The sequence below is a fragment of the Neovison vison genome, chromosome 10 (genome assembly GCF_020171115.1).
Source record: "Neovison vison isolate M4711 chromosome 10, ASM_NN_V1, whole genome shotgun sequence".
NCBI lineage: Eukaryota > Metazoa > Chordata > Mammalia > Carnivora > Mustelidae > Neogale > Neogale vison.
In genome coordinates this window covers 61,189,140-61,199,760 of record NC_058100.1, presented here as the reverse complement: position 1 = coordinate 61,199,760, position 10,621 = coordinate 61,189,140, and the positions used below count along the sequence as shown (strand labels likewise).

The 10,621-nt window shown below is 48.1% G+C and overlaps 1 protein-coding gene across 2 annotated transcripts in view; it reads right to left on the bottom strand.

The window, feature by feature from the left end:
- Window positions 1–7,781: 7,781 nt before the first annotated feature.
- Window positions 7,782–10,621, bottom strand: part of WDR26 (WD repeat domain 26) — a 40,204-nt gene continuing 37,364 nt past the window's right edge. For both annotated transcript variants that reach the window (XM_044267425.1, XM_044267424.1), the window contains exon 14: window positions 7,782–9,788. In XM_044267425.1, coding sequence (XP_044123360.1) covers window positions 9,763–9,788 — 26 coding nt within the window. In that variant the 3' untranslated portion in view covers window positions 7,782–9,762. The remainder of the gene's footprint in view (window positions 9,789–10,621) is intronic.

The window sequence follows — 10,621 nt, the reverse complement described above, 5'->3', positions numbered from 1 at the left end:
CGTGTCCTTTCTGTCCAGGACTCTGAACGTCCTGGGCAGAAGTGCCAAAACTGATTAGCCTGACTCCCTGGATAGCAGGGCCGCATGTGGCAGAATGGGGACTGGTAGATGAGGGAAACTGTGGCTGTCGGCCTCCAGGGCCTCCTAAGCCCCTCCTGGTGATGGGTATAGCTGATGCCCAGAGCCAAGCAGCTATAACATGGAAGTGACTGGGCGGGGTGGTGGGGGTGGCTTCCCTACCTTTTCCTTCGGAGCCAACTTCTTGTGCCTTAAAAAACCCAAAACCAACCTCTCACTGGCTTTTTCCCCCTTTTCCAGTGCCCTCAAGGCCCTGCTCAGGGTTTTGAAGCCATGAAGCCATGGGGGGACTTCAATCCCAAGAGCCGAGAGACAGGTCGATGCAAGCTGCCGAAGGTGGTGGAGGGTTTGCTCTTCCCTGGAGAGTCTTCTAGGAGGCGAGTGCAAAGCCACGAAAGTGGCGAGCACGGGCTGTCCGCTGTTCTGAAACGCAGACTGTGGTTGAAAAGGGACAAAGTCCCCGATCTTGAATTGCTCGTCTGCATCAAAGCCAGGAGATGGGGTGACTAGTGTTTGTATTTTCTCGGGGTGCCTGTATAAATGATGAAAAGAGGGGAGAAGCATGGACTTCAAGAGCTGGGATTAAGGTGCCAGGGATTCATGCTCTGTGCTCTCCCTTGAGGGGAACCCTGCAGAGACCTTCCCGTTCCTTCCGTCTCACTGCTGCTTAGAGGGAAGGGAGGCTGGACATGTCCTTGGGATCTCCGTGCGGGCAGGACCCAGCACCCACAGGGTGCTCCTGCCTGCAACCTCTGCACCTGCATTGCATCCTGTTCCTCTGTCCCTGTCCTTGCCAAGTGCTGAGGAAACCAGACTGGGGACACGGCCTGTTCCTCCAAGCCCGGCAGCCCCTCCAGCAGTTCTCCTGCCTCGTAGGCAACAAGACCGTGGTAGTCTGAACCTGCTTCCTCTCCCAAGGTCATTCTCTGCAGCTGAGAGCTGAGGATGCCTCCCATGGACCTGACTTCGCTGGCACCTAGCGTGTCCTCTGCGAGGTCAGCATTTGTGGTCGGGAGTCTCCTCCCGCTGCCACCACCTGGCCCCATGGCTCCCACACAGAGGCCCTGAGTGACTGCTGGACGAACAAAAGGGTCTGACAGTATGGTTCCATGGCTCCTCTGGCAAGAAGTACGTCTGGGAAGGAAGGAAGGCACGGTGGAGGGTCACAGTTCGGGCCCCTGTTGTGCTCAAGATAGTCCCACTGAGACCTATGCGGCCAGGATTGGAAACCAGTGCGCCTGCTGCCTTGTGACGGAAACCAGAGTCGTGGTGGTGACAAGATGCCGGGCAGGTTTGTACCTGGCTTGCAGCTCCTGCCAGCGAGCGAGTGGAAGGACCATCGGGACACGGGCCCCTGGAGCTTGTGCTGAGTGGGCTCCTGTGGCTTCCAGAGTCAGTGAGGCCTGTGCTTTTCAGCCAAGCCTCTTGTGAGAGTTCTAGGAGTCCATGGTCAATGTGTTTCGCTTTAGTTAAATCTCTTTGGTCCTGAAGTAGCTGACTTCCCAAATGAAGGTCATTCCCAGCTGAAGGGTTGGCACCGTGATCTGTGGTTATCACATGAGACGTTAGACTATTGCTGTCCCGGGGGTTGTTCACGGGGTACTCAGTCCCGCATTGGGCTGCTCTTTCAAGCCTGTAGTAAGAGCTTTTTGTGATCAGTCGCTGCTCTGGAGGCTGGTAACCTTGGTCCGGCACGACTCTTCCTTGGGGACCTGTGACCAAGCAGTCCTGTCATCTGCACCAGGTCCCACTGAATGTTAGCACCTCATCAGAATGTCCACTGGGCAGACAAGTTCCCACTCCCACCGAGACTCCTGTGTGCACAACCTTGAGAGGGCATGGTAGGAGTCCGCGTGACGCAGGAAGGTGCCTCCCCTCTGTGGCTGCTCAGGGGACCTGATCTCGTCCCCTGTCGGCTGCTCAGGGGACCACACGCTTTTGGGGCGAGGGTTTGGCACTTGAGCTTCGGGAAGGGAGCTTGAGTCCTTCCTTTGTCCGTTTTCACAGCTCAATACATGGAAATTGATAATCTCTCAGTGAGGATGTGATGTGCAATCAAGTCAGATGAGGAATGAATCTCCTTGGAGGGCTGATCTTACCGCTGATGGGAGGAGCCTGTTTCACAGAGGGCAGGCACGGCCTGTGCGAAGCTGCACCCAGCAAAGCTGCACCCAGCGGCTCCCCGAGAAGGGTTGTGTCCTCTCCATCTCAAGGAGGCTTGTGGGGCAGGGTTGGGCCACATGAGGCTCCACTGAGACAGTAATAGGACTCATTAATGGTGCTTGGTCCTTTTGCTCTTACCAGTTACGTCCTTGGTTTATCCATGATCTACCCCGAGGTTGACGTCATCACACCTGGAATATTGTCATATTTTTGTACACATCTCTGTAAGACAAGGGTCCTTGAAACACATGACCATGGTACCAACAGCAATACTGCACATGAAATGCAGATTCGTAGGACTGAGCCCGCAGGTGGGGTGCTCACACATCCCCCTTGGCTCAGTGGTTGGTTTGTTGTGCCTGGGATGTGGACGAGTCTGTTTCATCTGGCTAACGTCCCTGCATGTGCTGGGCTCCCTCTGGTTTCCTAGCAGTCTTGCAGAAACCAGGTTGTGTGACCTAGCTGTCAAGTGGTAGAAGCCCCCATATTCTGGATTCAGTTGGCCTTCAAAACTCGTTTGCCGATTTACCGCGTGTCCTCTGAGGCCACAGACCCCAGCATCCAGTGCCATCAGCTGCCACTGTGGACGCGGACACCTGGCTCTGGCAGGTGGAGGAACATGCCCGGAGGATTGAGAGGATTGTGAGAGGATTGAGTCGGGCCCAAGGACTCCAAAACACGATTTTAACCACTACTCTTAATATTCACAAAACAATTTGAAGATACTCCAATTTATTGTGGGGGCTTTCCTCTATCGAGCTCTGTGAGTCTGTTTTATTGATTGTTTGCATCATGTGGGCAAAGGTCTCGATACAATTTCAAGTGTCCTTTTCTTCTCTGATCTGTGCAGTTAAGTAGGATTGGTAAAGTGGGCCATTCTCCATCTTGGACAAGTTTGATCAGTTTTTAGCCTGAGGTGACTGGCTGTGACTGAGGGAAGTTCACCATCGTAGTCAGTGACGCTCAGGCACCCCCAGACCAGTTGCTTTATTTCAGTCCACTGCCCTCTGTAAATTTGGGAGTCGGAGTGTCTGCCCCACGCAGCTAAGCAGCAACTGGCCCGAGGTGAGCACCCAGGATGCCAACACAAACCGTGTGTACATCATGCTCCTCCACAGCCAGACACGTGTGCTGTGGCTAGTCCCTCCTGATGCCTGCCTGCTTTTAACTCCTGGGCTCCTGGCTGAGGAGTAGAGCACAGTCCTGTGGCTCAGAACCCACCAGGAAGGGGCGCCTAGGAGGCTCAGGCTGTGACGCATCTGCCTTTGGCTCGGGTCATGGGTCCTGGGATCGAGTCCCAGGTCTAGCTCTCTGCTCTGCAAGAAGACTGCTTCTCCTGCTCCCTCTGCCCCCGCCCATTCATACTCTGTCTCTCAAATAAAATCTTATTAAAAAAAAAAAAGCCTTCCTTAAGTTTTAAGTTTTTGGAAAACCAAGACATCATTAAATGATGTAACCAAAAATCATCCACTTTTAAGTTGGAGGAGCGGACTTGTGTTTTAAAATACAGCTACGGGGGCACCTGGGTGGTTCAGTGGTTAAGCATCTGACCCTGGATGGCGGCTCGTGTCGTGATCTCAAGGCTATGAGAGCCTCATGTCAGGCTCCATGCTGAGTATGGCATCTGCTTGAGATTCGCCCCCCTGTCCCAAACATAGGCCCCAACTCTGGGATTTGTTAAGGCTGGAAAATTCTGCATCCCAGGTCCTGGGGTCTGGCAGGAGAGATTAGTGTAGATGAATAGTCTTGCACGTCCAAATCCGCAGAGTAGAGCTGTTTTTAAAGAAAACAAGTGGAAAGACTTCTCCCACCTGTTCCTCGGGACGCTGCAGACTCCCAACTGCCGGCCTGGCATGGGCTCTTCACGGGGAACGTCCTTCTGGGCAGGACTCTGCTGCTCGTGGGAAGCCTCCTCAAGCTCACTTCTGCAAGAACTCTCCCCAACGGGACGACTGCTTTTCTTTCCCTTTTCTCATAAACACAAATGTGCTGTGGGTTTGTATATAAGCAATGCTTTCTCCAAGATCTTTTCGTATTAATTAAACAGGCTCCATGCCCAGTGCAGAGCCCAAAGTGGGGCTTGAACTCACAACTCTGAAATCAGGAGTTGGACACTTAGGCAGCCGAGTCACCTGGGTGGCTCTTTCCACGGAGATCTCTAAATAACTATGTAACAGGGCATCTGGGGGTTCAGGTGGTTCAGTGTCTGCCTTCCGCTCAGGTCATGATCCCAGAGTCCTGGAATCGAGCCTGAAGTCTGGCTCCCTGCTTGGCGGGGAGTCTGCTTTTCCCTCTCTGTCCCTCTCCCCTGCTCCTGCACACACTCCCAAATAAAATCTTAAAAATAATTATATAATTATTAGGAAAGAGATTTTAATTTCAAACTGAAAGTATGTTTTCTCTATTAATCAACATATGCAATTCCCAACACGTGGTGTTAGATACAGTAATATTTTTGAGCAAAATGGGGCAGGCACGTAATTCCTTTATAATCAGGTTCCTGGGGCACCTGGGTGGCTCAGTTGGGCACCCGACTCTTGATTTCAGCTCAGACTGTGATCTCAGAGTTGTGAGATCGAGCCCCACATCAGGCTCTATGCTCAGTGGGGAGTGTACTTGGGATTCCCTCTCCCTCTGCCCCAACCCCCTGTGCTTGCTCTCCCTCTGAATAAATAATTCTTCAGAATATAAGTAAAATCCAAGTGTTCTCTGAATTCTCCTAAAGTAATCCATGATTGCACAATTGCCCTTTATTTTTTTCAAAATTTTTTAGTAAGCTCTACACCCAACATGGGGGTCGAACCCACGACCCCAAGGACTGAGTCACACATTCCACCGACTGAGCCAGTCAGGCGCTCCTGACACAACTACTCTTTGAAAAAGACACTGCAACAGGTGAAGTGATGAAGTGGAGAACACAGGTAGGTAAGTGGGCGTCAGATTCAGCCAATCAGCCATTTGAGGTTGGAAGGACACAAGGAAGCTCAGCACAAGGTCTTACTCATTCTGTTTATTGGACTGAAGGGGATACAAACAATTGGGTAAGTGCGACGCATGGACAGGGAAAAGGTGTATTAAAAAAAAAATCCCAGTAAAGCAAATCAAAGTTAATGGAGTTTCAATTGAACAAAATTTTAAAGACGTTTAATATACTACACATTTATAAAATAAAAGTTAACAGGGTGTTTTGTAAATAATTAGTAGAACAAGTGAAAATAAATATCAGAGACCTGAAGTTTTTATGCTTTAATGAAATAATAAAGCGAAGAAATTTAAACTACTAAATATAATCTGAAAGGCAGTTAAAAAAAAAAAACAAAAACAAGAAACAAAAATACCAGAACCCCCCAAATTTAAGAACACAATTCTCTGAAACACTGAATCCATCCATAGCAAATAGTTATTACAGATCAAAAGCTCTAAGTGTCAGCTAGTTCCACCACAACGCCATGGAATCTGGACAGTTTAGCCATCTTGAGATCAGCACATAAGTTCTTTTCTTGATCTCTCCAGCTTGGTTTGTAAGTACAAACATGCGTCTGTGGGTCTGTCCCCTCGCCACACACACACACACACACACACACACGTTTTCAAGGAGCCAATGACATGTTTTTTCCATCTGTGCCTAAAAATGTTACAATTCGGTTTTAGCACATTGACCCTGATAATGAAAATGCTTGAGTCAAAGATGGGGACACATCTCAATCTTATAAAAATAGAGCAGTATTAAGCAGACCCTAAAGTCGAGAGAGGGCACTTCACACGTGCATGAGACTAGTAAAATTGACAAGAACCCAGAAAGTGGTTTCTAGGACTTCTGATGACTTAAGTACGCTCTCTCTCCCACACGGACACATGACACACACACACGCACACATTTTTATACTATTAGTTTCATTAAATCCAGCCTATCTGGATTAAATAGACAGGGGATGGGTTTTTATAGTTTTTGTTTCTGCAACTATAGGGCAGCTACTGTAACAATAGCTTAACAACACTGGAAATTTCAATTCACCCTGTTTTTAGAAAGTGTCTAAGTGTAAATAATGCAGATTCACCTCTTCTTTTAAAGTTAGCCGTTTGTAGGAAATCAGATGTGGTTTTTGAAAATGCAAGTGGTATTTTGGAGAGTAAGGCCAAGAGAGAGCTGCTGAAGCCTAAATGAGAGGCTAGTGGGAAATTAAACCGGGATGTTGGTACAGTGTAGAGCTGGGACACAAAGGAGATTAAGAAAAAGGTCTTCTTTCCTCCCCCTTCAAAAGCAGCCACTCTCCTGCTGTCAAAGAAACGGACACACAGAGCGCCCTTTCAAGAGATGTGCAGTCTATTTAGCACTGAGCAGAGGTGATAGGGTCAGTTCGTGTGCAGGAAACAAGAGCCTAAAAAAGAAAATTTCAAGATGGGGAGGGGTGGGAAAGAAGGGTTTTCTATTAATGTCACAGAACGCCGTTCTGGAGGGAGAACATGCCCAAAACCAGAAACCGCTCTCTCTCTGGGTGTGGGTACGGATGAAAACACAGACCATAACTGGGACTTTTTCCCCTTCCTTTCAACTAGCCGGTTCCTTTCCTCACCTTGTCTGGATTTAGAACTTGGTAACCCATCTGTTCTCCCACCCACTAAAATGGGCCCCTCTGTTGGGACGCCTGCCAATTTCCTCGTCTGAGACGACTTACCTGGTTTTATAGGACACGTTGGCCTGGCCTAGGACAGTAGCAGAAATGGAGCCCGTTAGGGAAGCTATGTCGGTCCCCTGCCCACACTGGACCCTCACCCCTGGCTCTTCATCCCCTCCCTGCCCCAGTCCTGCTCAAGTCCGACGCTGTACTAGTCATAACTGATTGTTTGGAGGAAAAAGACATTTAATTTCATACTTGCTCCAGCCCTCAATCAATGAACGACAACAAAAACATTTTTAAGCACATGGGAATGAGCCTACTAACCTGATTTTTGGAGCCCAAATTCTCCACTGTTTTGATCTATGTGCAAAAAGTATTGGTACTTTTCAGTTTATACATTTGTTAGCCTCCTGTGCTGGCCGGCCCGCGTCCTCGCTCTCCAGCCTACAGCACTGTCAGGTGATCCTAGGTCTCTGCCCCATGACCTCACTTAGCATGGTCCCCACACAGCCCTGGGGGGTCCACTGCCTCCGCCAACCCGGGACGTGCTCTTCCCTGGCCACTCTGAGGACCCCTGCACCCTCGTCACCCCATGGCAAGGAGTTACACTCTCTGCAGTGTGCCTCACCTCTATGCCACTGTTTTGTGGTTTTTTTACAATGTTTTTAACAGAAAAACTCTGACGTGGGGCTGGCTGGGAGAAGCCCGGGCCAGAATGGGGGCCAGGCTGGCCCTGAGTAGGCAGCAGTCTTGGGGAGCGTCCGTGGGGCCCCAGGCATGCTGTGCTGGCTCTGCCCACCGCTGGTGCCCACCTTGCTATAGCGACTGGGCTGCAGGGATGGCTCTGGGGTTTGGGGACTCACCGAAAACACGAGTGGGTTTAACTGCACTGAGGTAAAGAGAAGTTGCCACTTACTTATATACAGTTACCAATGAAGACTTTTATTCAAGCTCAAAGTAAAAAGTAATTTGAGTTAAGAAAAGTGAAGTACCAGATAAACTGTAACATATAGTTATTTGTAACTCAGAAGTATCAAAACAGGAATTCTTGATTCTCTAAGTGGTGGTCTCTGCAAAATGGAGCTTAAAGAAATCTTTTACATACCAATTTGATAAAATAATCTGCCGACCACGGTCTGTCACTTTCTCTTACTGTGAGCTTTTGGGAGAATCCGTGCTATTTAAGGCCAATTGTGTTTGTCTTTCTTCTCCCCTCCTTGACTTGCCCGCCTGTCCCTGGGGCTGGCCCTGCCCCGTGCCCATAGGAGGGTTCCTGCTACCCAAGCCTTTCCTCGTGCTGGACAGACTGCAGGCGTGGCTGGACCCCAAAAGGGACTTAGTACAAGCCCTTTTCTTTACCAGAATCTGATCTCGGGGGTACTCCCATTCCTCCTCCCAGCATTAAAAGCTGTGGTTCCCCCCTTCCCCGAGCCTCTGCAGAGAAGGGGAGGGAGTCTGGAAGGAGACCAAGTCAGCTGCATTCTGCTGTTAATGGGGTTTAAAAGCACAATGTGAACGTCAGGCTTTTGGCTTATTCTAAATGTGAAATCCTCAAGATTCAAAGTGCTTTTCCTCGAAGGAGACCGTTCTTTAAACTGAAGGGGGAAGGGAGGCAAGGACTACCCACAGCACCAGTTTGAATGAGGCTCGGTATGGCAATATCGGGAAAACGGAGAAGGAGTAATCTGTCAATTTATGTATCTCTACAGGTCAGAATGTCAAGGGCCATTAAGATAAAGGACTATGAGGTTTTAAACCCAGTTTCGGTCCATCTGGAACCTGCTGAATCCTTCTGACAAACTCAAGGAGACTATGAACTTCCCCAATGGTTACGCCTCATCTCCGCTCTCCCGTGGGATCGCACCAGAACACGTTCCCAAGCCAGGAACAGCTTGGAGCGGGCTTTGCTGCGAACCTAAGCTGACTCCTGATTTCTCCTGTTGGTAGAGATTTAAAATTCTCTTTTTGAATCTTGAATTTCTTCAACATCAGGTATTGATGTTCCATCAGGAATAAAACAAAAGGGGGGACACCTTCACGGCAGGACTCTGGATTTCCTGGGCAATGTCCTTCAAGCACTGTTTCTGGGCAAGTCTCACATGGGATTCCAGAAAAGCATCAGTTATACTGCATATCTAAATCAGAGAGAAACTTTTTGAAGCTGGTTTAGATTCCAAATGTATACAAATGAAGTCACTTTAATCCTATAAATACTTCTTAATTTATTTTTAAAAAATTGTGCTGTTAACCCTTTTACGGGGCAACAAGCTATGTGAAAAGTACAAAACTTTTTGTCAAATGTAATATTGAGAGTGCTTTTGACATAGTTCACTGGTTTATCATCTGGATCAGTATATACTGCGCAACGGGCAAGGCTAGAATCCATGAACCAAGCTGCAAAGATCTCAAGCTAAATAAGGCGGAAAGATTTTGGAGAAACAAAAGAAGGAAGTTCTTTCCTATCCAATGTATACTCTTCAGACTAATGCACTCCTTCTATCAAGCCTTCTAAACTGTTAAATAAAGTTTTCCAAACAAGCATTTAAACTTCATTACACAGAAGAGCAACAAGAATGGTATCCCACCAGACAAAAGGCAGGAGGGAAAAAAATATATATACTGAGTTCAATGGGTAAGCCTGAATGTAGCACAGTTCTTCACAACCGATGGGGGGATAATTCAACATGGTGTCCAACAACGTTCTAACGACGTGCTTCATCTCAACTGGTTACTATGAAGCAAGGTGTAAATGTTTGGCCCCAATCGGGCTTCAGAAATGGTTCTTTTTTCATGACGAGCATGTCTGTCCAGCTATCAATCATGTTTGTTTGCACCAAATCCCAAGCCATTAAAATACGACTAATTTTAAGTTAAACAGAAGTCGTCTGCTCCACATTCGCCATCAACTATCCATGCTACTGCATTCCTCTGAATGAAGACGGGATGAAATGTGTTTCGGGGGTGGGGTGGGGAGGGGAGAAGAGGGGAGGGGAAGAAAAAAGTCATCAGTTAGAAAGTTTTAATATCAGCATCATGATATTACAAAACGTACTACCACTGAGAACAATCACACCACAGCCAAGTTCTCAGTTATTTCCATCATCATCTTTAGAACAATGTGTCCATGTCATGTCTTAGCCTGTATATTATAGTCTAAATTCATTACTTTGATTACTGGAGAACCCAAGTGAATAATCAAATTAGAATCTCATACTTTAAAAATGAACTTTCAAGTAGTTCTGTAGAACAGGAAATCTTTATGAATAGATGACAAAATAAGAGGGGGGACGACCTGGCGGTCCAAGGTAGGAGGGCATCTGGGACCGTGTGCTTCACTCACTCAGCCCGAATTCTGTGCTATCTTCCAACTGTCTGTTTTTGGGAATGGGTCAACAAGCCTCCTGGATACAGTTTAGCGGCTGTACCAGGCACATTCCCGGGCTGGCCAACCATCTCATCACTTGTCGGCAGTCACACACAAATGCCAGCACCCAGCCCTCAGCACCCCACTGGGCTACTTTCAGTCTCCATGGACCTGCCCACTCATTTCACAGAAATGGGGCTGCACTAAGTGGTCTTCTGTGTCCAGTGTCTTTCACTTGGCGTATTGATCTGAAGATCCGCGTTACAGCGTTGGCCTGCTTAGTCCTAACCTACTTGACACTTTCCTTAAAACAACACCGTATGGAACTCTACTGTTAGAATGAAAGGTCAGCAAGTTCGTTTTTGAAATGGGAGTCAAATATTTTTGCTTAAATGAC